The 16633-nt window shown below is 41.1% G+C and overlaps 2 protein-coding genes across 13 annotated transcripts in view; one reads left to right on the top strand and one right to left on the bottom strand.

The window, feature by feature from the left end:
• The window catches only part of SRPK2 (SRSF protein kinase 2), a 287057-nt gene that overhangs the window by 56046 nt on the left and 214378 nt on the right, over positions 1 to 16633 (top strand). The window lies entirely within an intron of this gene.
• On the bottom strand, positions 11443 to 11832 carry LOC119626151 (small ribosomal subunit protein eS27-like). Its single transcript, XM_073009226.1, has one exon. It carries the CDS (start codon positions 11769 to 11771, stop codon positions 11517 to 11519), a length of 255 nt encoding a protein of 84 aa, XP_072865327.1. The 5' UTR covers positions 11772 to 11832; the 3' UTR covers positions 11443 to 11516.

Here is a 16633-nt window from a genome sequence, read left to right as displayed (position 1 = left end):
ATCACTGTTTTCTCTCCGCTGTGGATATCTTTTGTGCAGTTAGTTTTAAGGTTAGGAAGAGTAATTTTTTTTTTTGGAAATAGAAGGTATTTTGAGTCTAATTGAGTTCAAAGTTATGAGCAATGCTAGTTTCTGTCATTATTTTCAGATTGTCTTTTAGAAAGAGCAACCAAGTTTATAGTTGTTGATTGTGTATATGTACTTGTTTTGCTTCATCTCTATCAACTTTTGGCTTCACATTTTGTTTAGTTTTTTCAGGTGATGGTGAGGAATGTACCTTTCCCTTTGTTGATGATTTGTTGTGTGGGAAGCTGTGTTTTTCTTGGTGCTTTAGAATGTTGCCTTGTATCAGTCGCCCTTGTTTTGTTGGTGTCACTAAGGTTGGTCCTCTTTTACCTGCTTTGGGCCTTTGTGCTGCTGGCTTTCCCCAGTCTTCATCTGGTTGGCATGTGTTCTTCTTTTTTTTTCTTTTAGAAATGGGGCTTCACCCTGTTGGCCAGGCTGGTCTCAAACTCCTGGCCTCATGTGATCCACCTGTCTCGGCCTCCCAAAACGCTGAGATTACAGGCCTGAGCCACTGTACCTGGCCAAGGTGCAAGTTCTTCCTTTTGTCGTCAGCTTTGTTGTCATGCCTTGGAGACTTTGATGACCGTTCCATCTGTGGTCCTTCCTAAGTTCGTGTTCCCTTGGAGATATGTGTCTTTTCCTCTAGTACTTATTTATTGCAACTTGCTGTATGCTTTTTGTGCTGTTTACTGTGTTTTCTGCTAGACCTCAGTTCTGTGAGATGAGGGCTCATACGTGCTTTATTCAAACGCTGAAAAATCGGCCTAAGCACAGTGTGTGAAATGTTGTATGCATTTAAAAAGTAGTTGTTGAAGGAGTGAACTTGGCAAAGGTTTACGTGTTTTATGTCAGAACTCATTTAACTTTACTATTCATCTCTCTTGTCTCTTTACTCAGAAATTACTTTTTCTCCTTGTCTCCCCCAAAGCCAGGATATGGTTTTAGGATCAATAGTTTATGTAATGGATTATTTATTTGTAACTCTTTGATACATCTGAACTTCTTTGTTGAATATACTGTGAAATATGATCTAAATTAATTGTGCAATAACTATTTGTTTTAAGTACATTTATTGAATTATTTTACCGTTTGTGGTTGTTTTAAGGATTTAACATTTAAATCTGACTAGAGAAATACTATTTTAGTCTATTTATCAGTACTCAATTTGTATTTTGTTTGCCATCACCTCTTTTTTTTTTTTTTTTGAAATAGAGTCTCGCTCTGTTGCCCAGGCTGGAGTGTAGTGGCACAATCTTGGCTCACTGCAACCTCTGCCTCCAGTAGCGGGGATTACAGACACGATGCACCATCACACCCAGCTAATTAAAAAAATATATATTTTTGGTAGAGATGGGGTTTCACCATGATGGTCAGGCTGTTGTCGAACTTCTGACCACAAGTGAACCACCCACCTTGGCCTCCCAAAGTGCTGGGATTGTAGGCGTGAGCCATCACACCTGGCCTTCTTTTTTTTGTTTTCTTTTAAGACACAGGGTCTTGCTTTGTCACTTGGGTTGGAGTGCAATGACAGAATCACAGCTCACTGTAGCGTCAAATTCCTGGATTCAGGGGACCCTCCTTTTCTCAGCCTCTTAAGTAGCTGGAACCATAGGCATGTACAGCCATGCTGGCTAATTTTTTTTTTTTTTTTTTTTCATAGAGACGTGTCTCACTGTATTGCCTAGGTTGGTTGCAAACTTCTGGCCTCAAGCAGTCTTCCTGCCTTGGCCTCAGAAAGCACCTAGATTACAGGCAGGAGCCACTGCATGTGGCGCTGTTGCCACCCACTTTTTAATCTTAGTGTTGCTGGCGTGGATGCAGTTTTAGAATCCTTCTTACTGTAAAGTATGAATGCCCTTTTAATCTAAAAAATTATCGAATTCGTTAATTCTAGTAGTTTCAAATTAATTTCCTTGGGTTTTCTAGGAAGAGTCTTGTCAGTATTAAGGTGAATGTTTATTTCCCCTGTTGTTAATGTTTGCCACTCCTGCTCTCCTTTTCTTCCAACCATTATAAAGATTTCTAGCTATGGAATGAATAGAAATGGAGACAGGAGTCAATTCTCATTTTATTACTGGTTTTATTTTTATATTTATATTTTATTTTATTTTATTTTATTTATTTTTTTGAGACAGAGTCTCGCTCTGTTGCCCAGGCTGGAGTGCAGTGGCGCTATCTCAGCTCACTGCAAGCTCTGCCTCTTGGGTTCACTCACACCATTCTCCTGCCTCAGCCTCCCAAGTAGCTGGGACTACAGGCGCCCATCACCACGCCTGGCTAATTTTTTTTGTATTTTTAGTAGAAGACGGGGTTTCACTGTATTAGCCAGGATGGTCTCAATCTCCTGACCTTGTGTTCCGCTTGCCTTGGCCTCCCAGAGTGCTGGGATTACAGGCATGAGCCACCACACCAGGCTGTTTTATTTTTATTTCTAATATTTTTGAGACGGAGTCTTGCTCTGTTGCCCAGGTTGGAGTGCTGGGACGTGATCTTGGTTCACTGCAACCTCTGCCTCCTGTGTTCAAGTGATTCTCCTGCTTCAGTCTCCCGAGTAGCTGGGATTACAGGTGTATGCCACCACGCCTGACTAATTTTTGTATTTGTTTAGTAGAGACAGGGTTTCACATTGTTGGCCAGGCTGGTCTCGAACTCCTAGCCTCAAATGATTTGCCCACCTCGGCCTCCTAAAGTCCTGGGATTACAGGCGTGAGTCACCATGCCTGGCCCTTTTCTAATAGAGTTCTTAAGCCACAGAGATGAGCCCTTTCTTCTATTTTTCTACAGGAGAATATGGGGAAAAATGCTGAATTGGGTGTCACTTCATTTTCTGTACCCTTTCCCATCTTCTGCTGCTCTTTTGTTCTGTTTCCTAGCATTCCTTTTTTTTTTTTTTTTAAGACGGAGTCTTGCTCTGTCGCACAAGCTGGAGTGCAGTGGTGCAATCTCGGCTCACTGCAGCCTCCACCTCCCAGGTTCAAGCGATTTTCCCCACCTCAGTCTCCTGAGTAGCTGAGATTCCATGCGTCCACCACCATGCCAGGCTAATTTTTGTATTTGTTTCCCAGCATTCTTAGTTTTCCCTGCTCTTTCTGTTTCAGAATCTTACCTAGTTCTGTCTCAGTCCTTGATGTCTTCATCTTCTTATAATACCTACTCTTCTCTTCCCCTTAAAACTACCTTATCCATCCACATTAGTACATGAGATTTTGTTATCTTCTTTCATTTTTCAGATCTATTTGTATTTCAGAAAAGAGCTTTCTTTTAAGGTAAGGGAATAAATTAGATGACTAATAGGCAGTGTGACATGGTGAAATATATAAAGATTCAGGCAATGTGGGAGAAAAAAATTTGGGGGAGGTGGTTAAAACTGGTCCTATAGATCAGTAATATGTAAACTCTTATCTCACATCTGAGACTGGAACTCGCAGTTCCTATTCTATGTACTTAATTAAAAATATTCATTTTTATTTTTTTATTTTTATTTTTTTTGAGACGGAATCTTGCTCTGTAGCCCAGGCTGCAGTGGCGTGATCTCGGCTCACTGCAAGCTCTGCCTCCCGGGTTCACGCCGTTCTCCTGCCTCAGCCTCCCGAGTAGCTGGGACTACAGGCACCCGCCACCTCGCCCGGCTAGTTTTTTGTATTTTTAGTAGACACGGGGTTTCACTGTGTTAGCCAGGTTGGTCTAGATCTCCTGTCCTCGTGATCCACCTGCCTCGATCTCCCAAAGTGCTGGGATTACAGGCGTGAGCCACTGCGCCCGGCCTATTTTTATTTTTTAAGAGATGGGGTTTTGCTGTGTTGTGCAGGCTGGCCTTGAACTCCTGGCCTCAGTGATCCTCCCACATCCGCCTCCTGAGTGTCTGAGATTACAGGTACATGTCACTGCACCTGGCAAAGTTTCTATTAAAAAAATTTTTTTTTTTTTTGAGACAGAGCCTTGCTGTGTCACCGAGGCTGGAGTACAGTGGTGTGATCTCAGCTCACTGCAGCCTCCACCTCCTGGGTTCAAGTGATTCTCCTGGCTCAGCCTCCTGAGTAGCTCGGATTACAGGCGCCTGCCACCACACGTGGCTGATTTTTTGTATTTTTAGTAGAAACAGGGTTTCACCATGATCACCAGGCTGGTCTCTAACTCTTGACTTCAGGTGATCCACCCACCTCGGCTTCCCGAAGTACAGGTGTGAGCCACTACCCCTGGCCTTTAAAAAGTGTTTTAAAAAATACGTTGGGCTGCATATTGATTTACCATTCCTTCCACTCTGTAATCTATCCTCCAGCCCTGATCCATTTTGGATGTAGTTGGGGATTTTGATTGGAATAAGCCCAGCGATAGAGTCATTTGTATGTCTCCCCTGGAGGTCTGATAATCTGTATCTCTGCTATCTTCTAGAAGAAACTTCTATAGGCTGGGCACTGTGGCTCACGCCTGTAATCCCAGCACTTTGGGAGGCCAAGGCAGGCCGATCACTTGAGGTCAGGAGTTCGACACCAGCCTGGAAAACATGTTGAAACCCTGTCTTTACTAAAAATACAAAAATTAGCCGGCTATGATGGTCGGTGCCTGTAGTCCCAGCTACTCGGGAGGCTGAGGCAGGAAATTGGCATGAACCCGGGAGGCAGAGCTTGCAGTGAGCCAGGATCAGCCACTATACTCCAGTCTGGGTGAGAGTGAGACTCCGTCTCAAAAAAAAAAAAAAAAATCATAAATTTTAGAGTTGTTTAGATCAGCTAATCTGTGTTAAGTATCTTGTGTTCTTTCATTCATTCAGCCAGTGTTGGGCACCTACTATAAATGGGCATTGCTAGGCCCTGGGGATGTAGTAATAAACCAGGACATGTGGGCCTCACCCTTCAGCATCTTGTTATTTTGTTGTCTGGCTGTGGAGTCAGATGTGTAGCAATTAATACATCTCAAAATGCGGTGTGAAGTGGTGGGAGAAGTATCAGATGCTAGGGGAAAGCTTCATCTGGACTTGGCAGGGAGGAGAGCATCAGGATGCTGGCGAGGGGTACAAAACCAAGAGATTGGCAGTGGTTAGCAAACTTCTTCTGTAAAGGACCAGATAAATAATTTAGACTTTTCAGGCCACGTGACCTCTATTGCGGCTGCTTAACTCTGCCATTGTAGTGTGGAAGCAGCCATGGACCATAGATAAATAAATGAGCATGGTTGTGTTACAATCAAACTTCAGTTATGGACACAGAAGTTTGAATTAACTAAGAATTTTCAGGTGTCATGAAATATTCCATTGATTTTTCCCCCCAGTCATTAAAACAAAAATGTAAAGGCCATTTTTAGCTCATATGCCCTAACAAATACAGCTGGCATGCTGTAGCTTGCTGCCTCATGGAATATGCTGCTAAACTGCTCATTATCAGGGGTCTTTTGCTTATACCTTGAACTTTTTTTTTTTTTGATACGGAGTTTTGCTCTTGTCGCCCAGGTTGGTTGGAGTGCAGTGGCATAATCTCAGCTCATTGCAACCTCTGCCTCCTGGGTTCAAGTGATTTTCCTGCCTCAGCCTCCTGAGTAGCTGGGGTTACAGGCGCCCACCACCACCCGCGGGTAATTTTTTGTATTTTTAGTAGAGACCAGGTTTCACCATGTTGGTCAGGCTGGTCTTGAACTCCTGACCTCAGGTGATCCACCCATCTCCACCTCCGAAAGTGCTGGGATTACAGGCGTGAGCCACTGTGCCCGGCCACCTTGAATTCTTTACAAAAACATTTGCCATGTGGTAGACCTGTAGTCAGAGCATGGATTATGCTTTTAGCAGGAGAGAAATTTGTAGGTAGGGTTGAAAATCATAGTGTTTCCGTACCTCTAGCTGTTCTTTTGAAACAGTCCTGTAATTCTGGGCGTTGAAAGGATGTTAGGACTTATGAGGGTGATTAATAAGCGGCATACATGCAGAGGGACTTGAATGGCATAATTGATAGTACTTACAAGGCCAGTCATGAGCTTGCCAATTACTCGCTGTACAATGTTGGGCAAATCAGTGCACTTCTCTGAGCCTTGTCTATCCATGAAAAAAGAGAAAGTAAACTTATTATAGTTATATCTCAGGATTACTATAAGTAATGGAGAAGATAATGTACTTCAAAGCAGTATGAAAAAGTTCTTTGTACTATGCCTTTCTGCAGCTTTGTTTCAAATTTTAAAAAGTCACTCTGGCCACCGTATGGGGAATGGATTATAGAGCGGCAAGAGTGAAAGCTAGGAGACTGGAGAGCATGCTGTTGCAATAGTCTAGTTGGTGGGTTGTAATGTGGCTTGACCAGGTGGTCTTAGTATGAGGAGATGAGGTGGTCAGATTAAGGACTTACTTTGAATGTAGAACTGATTGGATTTAATGATAGGGTATGAATTAAGAGGAAAGTCAAGGATGACTTTTTAAAAATGATTTTTTCTTTCTTTAATTTGTTTTTTAAAAAATTATTTTATTTATTTATATTTTTGTTTTTTGCTTGTTAACAAACTCTTGTGTCAAGGGCTGACTTTCAGTAGATTGCACCGAGGCGGCTGCTCTGCTACCTATGAAACCTTGACCCAGAAGCAGGTCATCTGTGAAAGGTTTAGTGCCAGGTTTCCCCATGAACGTGTGTTGTGTGACAGGAGAGGGGTTGGCCACCTTTACTGCCACACCTTGTTTCCCAGGAAGAGGGGCTTTCTGCACCAGACCCATGTCCCCATGCGTGGTAGGGCAGAGTGTCCCGCCGGCAGCAGGGGACCAGTAGCTGAGGCTATCCAAGGCCCTGCGGCATTGCCCTGTTTTTCCGCCTGGACAGGATTCTGACTTAGAGGCCTTCAGTCATAGTCCCACAGATGGTAGCTTCGCCCTGTTGGCTTCTCAACCATGCACATACACCAAGACTTTTTTTTGTTATTGTTTTTAAGAGACAGAGTCTTCTCTTTGTTCAGGCTGGAGTGCAGTGGTGCGATCTAGGCTCACTGCACCCTTGACCTCTTAGGCTCAGGTGATCCCCCTGCATCAGTATCCCAGGTAGCTGCGACTGCAGGTATGTGCTACTGTGCCTAACTTTTTAACTTTTTGTAGAGATGAGGTCTCGCTATGTTGCCCAGGTTGTCTTGAACTCCTGGGCTCAAGCGATCCTCCTGCCTCAGCCTCCTAAAGTGCTCAGATTACAGGTGTGAGCCACTGTATCCAGTTGACCTTTTTAAAAATTTTTTTTGCCTTGAGAAACTAGGGGAAAATTATGCCATTAAATAATGGACATCATTTTAAAAAAATAGAGTTTGTCAGAAGACTTGGTTTCTAGTCTTAGTTCCTCATTAGGATGGCATACGAACTTGTCTTGACATTTCTCTCTTGGTTGCTTCATGTGGACTGCATGGTATTTACAGAGGGATCAACAGAGTTCCTTAGCCATACACACTAGTTCTTGATTTCACAAAGGCATGTAATAATCTCTTGTGACACCTTGTTAAAGAGCTGGAGAAATGTGTTTTATATAATTGTAAGCCTAGCTATTTTAATACCTATTCTCCAAAAGCATAGTCACTAGTTTCAAAGATGCTCTTTAGTGGTGAGGTAAAATGCTTTCTTTGATTCTGTTTTGTTAAATGTTTTCTTTATTGACTTGTGTGATGACTTAGATCACTTGATTATTAAGTTAGTATGTGTAAGGATGTTGACTGCTGCCTTTTTGGGGGAGAATATAGTTGGGATTTATAAAAGCTTGCTTGAATGAAACTGCCTCTTAAGTGATTGTTAATGAAGAATGGCTCCAGTTGACTTCCTAATGTACCTTCTGCAATTAACATGGTGGATTTTACAATAGGAAAGATAGGACTATTGAGTATTAATGGTAACAGATTTTTTAAATTTAAATTTTATTTTTTTGAGATAGTCTTGCCTGCTACCCAGGCTGGAGTGCAGTGGTGTGATCTCGACTCACTGCAACCTCTGCCTCCCGGGCTCAAGCAATTCTCCTGCCTCAGCTTCCCAAGAAGCTGGGATTACAGGTGTGCACCACCACATCCGGCTAATTTTTGTATTTTTAGTAGAGACGGGGTTTCGCCACGTTGGCCAGCCTGGTCTGAAACTCCTGACCTCAGGTGATCTGCCCACCTTGGCCTCCCAAAGTGCTGGGATGGTAGTAGCAGATATTGACAGTGCCAGGCATAGTGCCTCATAGACACAATCACTAAAACAGTAACATTCCTTAGCATTCTATGGGCCTACCAACTTTGCTTATTTGTATTGCACATTCATTAGCTAGATTTTCTGTTACGAATAGTCTGGCCAGGCTGGGCATGGTGGCTCACGCCTGTAATCCCAGCACTTAGGGAGGCCGACAATCACTTGAACCCAGGAGGTGGAGGTTGCAGTGAGCTGAGATTGCACCACTGCACTCCAGCCTGGGCAACAGGGCGAGACTCCATCTCAGAAAAAAAAAAAAAAGGAAAAGAAAAAGAAAGAAAGGAAAGAAAGAGAATAGTTGGCTGGGCATGGTGCCTCACTCCTGTAATCCCAGCACTTTAGGAGGCCGAGGCGGACAGATCATGAGGTCTGGAGTTCGAGACCAGCCTGGCCACCATAGTGAAATCCTGTCTCTACTAACTGCCCCCCCCCCCCCCAAAAAAAAAAAAAAAAAAAGAAAAGAAAATTAACTGGGTATGGTGGTGGGGACCTGTAATCCCAGCTACTTGGGAGGCTGAGGCAGGAGAATTGCTTGAACCTGGGAGGTGGAGGTTGCAGTAAGCTGAGATAGCGCCATTGCCGACAGTGTGAGACTCCATCCCCTCCCCCCCACACACGCGAATAGTCTGACTGAAGTGTTTTTAAGGAGAGAGAGTTTGAATCCTTCCAAAAATCTATTTTTCCTGAGCATACTTGAGTTGGTCTTTCATATCTGGAAGAATGCCTCTTTAGCTGAAGTTTTTCACCCAGTCAGCTTGGGTCCACTACAGGAAAGATGTGAGTGTCATGTCCTCAAATTATTCCTATAGTGTTGAATATGTAGTACCTTATCTTTTTGGAAATTAATGTATTATTTCCACTATGTTCTTCTTAAAATATTCACTCTAAGAGGCAAGAAACACTATTCCTTTATGTTCTGTGTTAGCATGTAGCATCTGGTACACTTTGGTGCTGAGTAAAGTATGTAGCAAGTAGCTGAGAAGAAAGACTTTTTTGTTTTTAACATTCTTAACAGTGCAAGTATTATAATTTTATTTGCATTAAGAGTCAATCCTTGCAAAAGTAATAGACTGCCTACAGTGTCTCAAACACGGAATATGGGTAGGTGTTTTTAGAAAGATTCTATGTGGTTCTCCTTTGTAGCTGGAAGTTTGAAATTTAGGAGGAAGTCTTATGTTACTTGCTATTTTCTAACATTGGTGAAGGTAATGCAGACGTGAATATTTGCCACTGCTTGGGTTTGCAGAAGGCTTTACCTTCATTTGTTTTTGAATTTTGTTAAGGAAGTTTTAATGTATACTTTTCTGTAGCATTTTTTTCTCTAGCATAAAATTTCAATATTTATGTAAATGTATGTTCTTACTGTTTCTTTTTGTAGGACTTTTTTTTTGGATGGAGTCTCACTCTGTTGCCCAGGCTGGAGTGCGGTGGTGCTATCTTGGCTCATTGCAGCCTCCACCTCCTAAGTTCATGTGCCTCAGCCACCCAAGTAGCTGAGACTACAGCATCGTGCCACCATGCCCAGCTGACTTTTGTATTTTTAGTAGAGACAGGATTTCACCGTGTTGGCCAGGCTCGTCTCCAACTCCTGGCCTCAAGTGGTCCGCTCACCTTGGCCTCCCAAAGTACTGGGATTACAAGCATGAGCCACTGTGTCTGGCTGGACATTTTTGATCCTGTGTTTTGTCTCCAGCTGCACCCAGGCTGTGAGCCAGGGAGGCTTTAGAGTGTTAGTGGGGACCTTGGAGCTGTGGAGAGCATTCCTTGGCCGAAGTGGAGATGTGTAGACTAGCTAATAAGACATCTGTGCAAACTTTTTCTTTTTGTAATTGAGGTTATATTCACATAACATGAAATTCACCATTTTACAAGTGAACATTTCAGTGGCGTTTAATACATTTGCAATGCTGTGCAGCCACTACTTCTGTCTAGTTCCAAGATGTTTTGTCACCCCAGTAGGAAACTCCACTCATTAAGCAGCTGCTCCCCATTTCCCCCTGCCCCAACTCCTGTGAGCCAATATGGATTTTTGTCTCTGTTGATTACCTCTTCTAGGTATTTCATGTAAATGCAGTTATGTAAAACATGACCTTTTGTGTCTGGCTTCTTTCACTTTGCATGATGTTTCTGAGGTTCATCCATATTGCGGCATGGATCAACATTCAAGACTCACTCTGTTGCCCAGGCTGAAGTGCCGTGTCACGATCTTGTCGCACTGCAGCCTCCGCCTTCTGGGTTCAAATGATTCTCCCGCTTCAGCCTCCTGAGTAGCTAGGACCCCAGGCACATGCTCCTATGCTCGGCTAGTTTTTGGGTTTTTAGTAGAGATGGGATTTCACAACATGTTGGCCAGGCTGGTCTCCAACTCCTGACCTCAAGTGATCTGCCCGCCTTGGCCTACCGGAGTCGTGGGATTACAGCCTTGAGCCACTGTGCCTGGCCCAACATTCCACTCCTTTTTGTGGCTACATAATATTTCATTGTATCTGTACACCAGGATTTGTTTATCCATTCATCTATTGGTAGACGTTTGGGTTGTTTTCACTTTTTGGCTATTGTGGATAATGCTGCTGTGATCATGGTTGTACATATCATTTGAAGTACTAGTTTTCACTTCTTTTGGGTGCCTGCCTATGAGTGGAATTGCTGGGTTGTATGGTAATTCTGTGTTTTAACTTTTTGAGAAATCTCCAAACAGTTTTCCATAGCAAAGATACCATTTTATATTCCCACCAGCAGTGTACAAGGATTTCAGTTTCTCCACATCTTTTCCAGTACTTGTTGTTGTTGTTTTTAACTTTTTATCATTAGCATTCTCCTTATGAATAATGATGTTGAGCATCTTTTCATATTCTTGTTGACCATTTGTATATTTTATTTGACAGATTCTATTAAAGTCTTTTGCTCATTTTAAAATCAATTAGCTTATTTTTGTTGTTGTTGTGTGTTATATATTCCAGGTACTAGACCCCTATCAGATTTGTTAACTTTTTCTTCCATTCTGCGGGTTGTCTTTTCATTTTCCTGATAATGTCATTTGATGCAGAAAAGTTTTTAATTTTGATGAAGTTCAGTTTACAGTTTTTTCTTTTGTTGCACATGCTTTTTTGGTGTTACATCTAAGAATCTGTTGTCATACCCAAGGTCATGAAGATTTACCTGTATGTTATCTTCTAAGAGTTTTATGATTTCAGCTCTTACATGTAGGTTATTTGCCGATTTTTTTTAAATCCAAAATGTGTTTATTGAGATGGTTTCCCACTCATCTTGATTCAGAGTGCTTTTAGTGCTGCTTCCTCCTAAAGGAACATCCTTCTGTAAGCCTTGCTTTTCCTCCTGTAGGCTGGCAGAGGACAGTGGAGCTGCCAACACACAAAACTACGGTTTGCGCATGGCTAAAGACCGTGGTGACTTTATAGCATCCTGGGCATTTCACATCCATGAAGAAGGAATTGGGGCTCTGCACCAGGCGTTTCTTCTTGTGTTTCCTATTCTCCTCTTCTGGGGAGGGATGAAGGAGATCCTTTGCGAGAGGCATGTTCTCGTGTGGGTAGGTTGTCACTGCCGGAAAGGCTATTTGTCGATTTTAAGTTTATTTTTGTATAAGGTATGAGGAGGGAGGAGTCCAACCTCATTTTTTTGCATGTGGTTACCCAGTTGTCTTAGCACCATTTGTTGAAGAGGCTGTAATTTCCCCATTGAGTGGTCTTTGTGTGCAGACTGTTATTGCTGTGCATGTGTATATCTGTTTATCTGGAATTCACTTTTAAGAACTGTGTAAGGGCCAGGTGCAGTGACTCACATCTGTAATCCCAGTGCTTTGGGAGGCTGAGGTGGGAAGATCACTTGGGGTCAGGAGTTCGAGATGAGCCTGTACAACATAGCAAGACCTTGTCTCTTCAAAAAAATTTTAAAAACTAGCTGAGTGTGGCAGTACCTGCCTGTAGTCCCACCTACTTGGGAGGCTGAGGCAGAGGGATTGCATGGGCCTGAAAGTTCAAGGCAACAGTGAGCTATGGTCACACTGGTGTTCCAGCCTGGGCAACAGAGCAAGACTTTGTCTCATTAACCCATTTATGCCTAGTGTTCCATTATTGGAACACTAAGCTTGTGGGAGTTATTTATATCCTGCTCCAGGTCATTGCCAAGGTCTGACTTTTCACAAAAAAATTTTTGCAACCTTCGGCATAAATGGGTTAAAAAAAGGAAAAGCTGTATGTGAAGGTATTTGGCTACATTTTGGTTTTTGATGGTAGATAGGGTTTTGTCACTTGAATGCAAAATTAGCTTTATAACTATAACTTTAAATGGCTAAATTATTACTGATTTTATTTTTTTGGGTCATCTTACAAGATGCATTTAGTTTGCCTCTTGATTTTGAGTACTGTGGAAATGAGCTTACTGGTTGCTGTTTCTGGAAATGTGTACTTTAACTTATTCTCAAGGTAATTATTAATGTGTTTTTAAACTGAAAAACACGAAGAAATTTTATGGATAAGTTTTCTCTGTATGTTGTTTCACATAAATTGTGTCCATTTTGAAGATGTAGATGTAGTTCCTCTTTTCCTCTTCCAAATGATTAAGCTGGTAAAATTTTTGTGTTAGAGGATTTAAGGTGAGAGGTGCTGAGCAAAATATGAATCTTCCAAGGTTTATTCTTGTACCTTGTTAGGGATATGCGTGGGTGTTTGCGTGATTGTGGGAGAAACAGAATGTGTGTATGTGTCACTCACTTTTTAAAAGTATAGATGTTGCTTTGTTATTTGCGTTAAATATATAGCAAAATCAACCTATAGACAATGCAACTGAAGAGAAAATGTAACTGTGTGAAGATTTAATGAAGTGTATTGGTAGAAAGACCATTTTATTATTTGGAATGTTAAGAGAAAAACTTCAGCTGAATTAAATTTAAAGGAGTTTAATAGAGCAGTGAACAATTCGCGAATCCGGCAGCCCCAAGAATCACAGGAGATTCAGACACTGCAGTGCAGCCATGTGGTGGAAGAATATTTATAGACCAAAAAAAAAAAAAAAAAAAAAGGGAAGTGATGTCCAGAACTCGGAAGTGAGGTACATAAACAGCCAGGTTGATTACAGGTCAGCATTTGCCTTAGCCAAACACACTTTGAACACTCAGCAGTGTATGGTTAAAGTGCGGCTGCTGGGATTTGCCAGGACTCAGCTATATTTACAGGCACATACCCCTAGTTAGGTTTTTCAATCTTGTGTACCTGTTAGCTTATGATTCCTCCAGAAGGACTTAAGTATTGAAGTATGGAGTCCTTCTCAGGCAATATTTAGTTTCCTTTAACCGGAAAAATAACTAGAAAAAAATTTTTTAAAGGGACTTATATTCTCCCCCCATCTCTCCCACCAAGTGCATTAAATTTAGGAGTGGATGTTGAAAATAAAAACTAAAAATTGTTAATCACTAATATGTTTCTTAACTAATGTTTCAAGAATGTAGAAGGAACAAAGAGGACGGTAATTTTTAAAATTCACAAATTTAAAAATTTAAAAATTTAAAAATTCACAAAACCATAAATGGAGGGCTGTATACTTAAACCTTTCTATTCTTAGAAACAAACATATAGTAGTAGATTATTCCACTTTGATTATAACTCAGGCCATATTGAAAAGGACGTTTGCAGTGATGAAAAATTGTGATTCCTTGATTAGCATGTGTAGAATTTAAAAATAGTGTGTTACATTTTCACAGAAATTAGATATGTACAGGATGATACTGTGAACATATGTTTTTCTTAGCTGTGATTTCCAAATTAATTTTGAAATATCGAGTGAATTAAGCAGTTTAAAAGATGCAGTAGGTTTAATTTTCACCCTTTTGGATTTGTTTTTATTTTAGCTGAGATGTGACTCTTGTTTTACTTGAAAATATTGCTTGGGTTTTGTTTTAAAACATGAATTTTACTCATTCATGTAAATTATGTTTTATAGTTTGGCTTGTCTTTTGATTTGTGACAATGTATTCTTTGGAATACAGTGGTTAAAAACTGGACATGTACAATACTGATACCTCACTGCTGTCTAGTACCAGGATTTCATACCAGTGTCTAGTGGAATAGACCAAAAGACAGAGTCCTTGGACTCAGAACTTGCATGAATTCTGCAGTGTGTAAGAGTTTTCTGGAGAATCGGTACCTTACTCATATTCTCAAAAGAGATGGTGAGAAGCGTGTTTCAAAAAAGGTTAATTAAGCTAGAATATTGACAGTTGGAGATTAAACAAAAAGTAGGGGTAATGAGGTTATTTGCTCTTAAGTATGTGACAGAAAGAACATAAAATGAATACTGAGTGACATTTCTGTTTATCCAAATAGCCTGTATTAAGGAATTTGGTAACAGTATAAACACTGATTCTTAAACATTTTGCTCTTAGGACAGACTCTAGAAAGTTATTTAGGAGCCCAAAGAGCCTTGTAATGCAGTTTATATCAATTGGTACTTGCTTTGCCAGAAATTAAAAACGTGCAGCTGTCAGTACACTTAAAATAATAAATTTATTGTATGTTAACAAATAGCATAATTTTAGGCTGGGTGTGGTGGCTCACGCCTGTCATCCCAGCACTGTGGGAGGCTGAGGTGGATGGATCACCTTAGGTCAGGAGTTCGAGACCAGCGTGGCCAACATGGTGAAACCCTACCTCTATTAAAAATACAAAAATTAGCTGGGCAAGTGGCATGCGCCTGTAATCCCAGCTACTTTGGAGACTGAGTAGGAGAATCGCTTATATCCAGGAGGCAGCAGTTGCAGTGAGTTGAGATCATCCACTGCACTCCAGCCTGGGTGACAGAGCGAGACTCCATATCAAAAAACAAAACAAACAAAAAACCCCCAAAAACTTATAGCATATTTTAAAATAAAAATGTATGCTTTTGGCTTGACATGGTGGCTCATGCCTGTAATCCCAGCACTTTATGAGGCTGAGGTGGGTGGATTGCTTGAGTTCAGGAGTTCGAGACCAGCCTGGGCAACATGGTGAAACCCCGTCTCTACTGAAAAAATACAAAAATTAGCTGAGAGTGGTGGTGCACACCTGTAGTTCCAGTTACTTGTGAGGCTGAGGTGGAAGGATCACCTGAGCCTGGGAGGTTGAGGCTGCAGTGACTGCACTCCAGCCTGGATGACAATGTGATCCTGTCTCAACAACAACAAAAAGGGATACTTTTTAAAACTAATGAGAAGAATGACATTGTTGGACATTTTTGCAAATTTCTTTAATGTCTGGCTTAATTAAAGCCAGATTCTCATATATGCTTCTGCCTTCACTCTGTTGTGATATGTTATTTTTGTTGAAATGTATAAAGAAAATATTCAAACCCAAACTGTGTTCTTGTATATTTTCTTTAAAGCAACAAGCTTATTTCATACACTTTTGAGAAAAATGTCTGTCAGGTTCCCAAATTTGAATAACCAAGGGTTGTCTGTTAATAAACTAAAGACAGCATTCTCTGGAAAAAGCAAATAAAATGATTGCACAAGTGTTTTTCCTGGAGACATGCATTTTACTTTGGTTGGTAGCAGGAATGCTTCCCATTTTAGCACATAGAGTATGAAAACACTGTCAACTCAACATTGAGAGTTAATGAAATTAATTTTTTCATTGTTTCATCAAGAATATCCTTATATGAACCTGGCAACTTTTTAACTGAAAGTTAAATGCAAGGACTGCTAGTACAGCTTGGGGCCACCACATTGATTTGTGCTAAGATGCCAGCAGCTTAATCCACCATTCCTTTTACTTTGTCAGTGCAAATGTTGACACAGAAAGAGGCAAATAATGTCTTGAATCATTATGGAAATAGGTTTGATCTTGGGGACTTCCGAAGGTTTGTGAACTACACTTTGAGAACTGCTGGAAGGGATGAACATTAACACTGGGAGTAGTTTTGGCTGCTCTTCCTCCTCTCAGGGAAAAAAAGAATCAAATGAGAGCCTGATTTTCAGGCATAAAGGAGTGGGAGAGGGAACAAATGTTTATGACATTCCTATTCATTCTCATTTAAGCCTCATAACTGTCGTGTACACTAGATATTGTTGTCCCCTTTTTGCCAATTAGATTAACAGGTCTTGAGGGTTAGAATAGCTTGCCTAAGGTCATAGAACCTAGTAAGTATGGCCAGTGGGCTGGAACTAGAGTCTCCCCTAGGCCACACTTGTCTCCACATGGATGTAACTGATCCTGGAGTGAGAAGAGGCTAACCCAAAGGTTAGAGTAACTTTGTCCTATCCTTGTATCTCTTGAGTCCTTGTGTTAGTTTCTTATTTTTAACCTTACTAACCTTTTCTAATTAGAACAGTAGGAATTCCTGATTAGAAAGATGGTCATGGAAACAGCAGATAAACTGTTTATCTTTGCTCTAATTTGTAAAATTAAA

This window comes from Chlorocebus sabaeus, chromosome 21, assembly GCF_047675955.1.
Source record: "Chlorocebus sabaeus isolate Y175 chromosome 21, mChlSab1.0.hap1, whole genome shotgun sequence".
Taxonomy (NCBI): domain Eukaryota; kingdom Metazoa; phylum Chordata; class Mammalia; order Primates; family Cercopithecidae; genus Chlorocebus; species Chlorocebus sabaeus.
The sequence above is the reverse complement of the archived record's forward strand: the minus strand, read 5'-3'. Positions and strand labels throughout refer to the sequence as shown.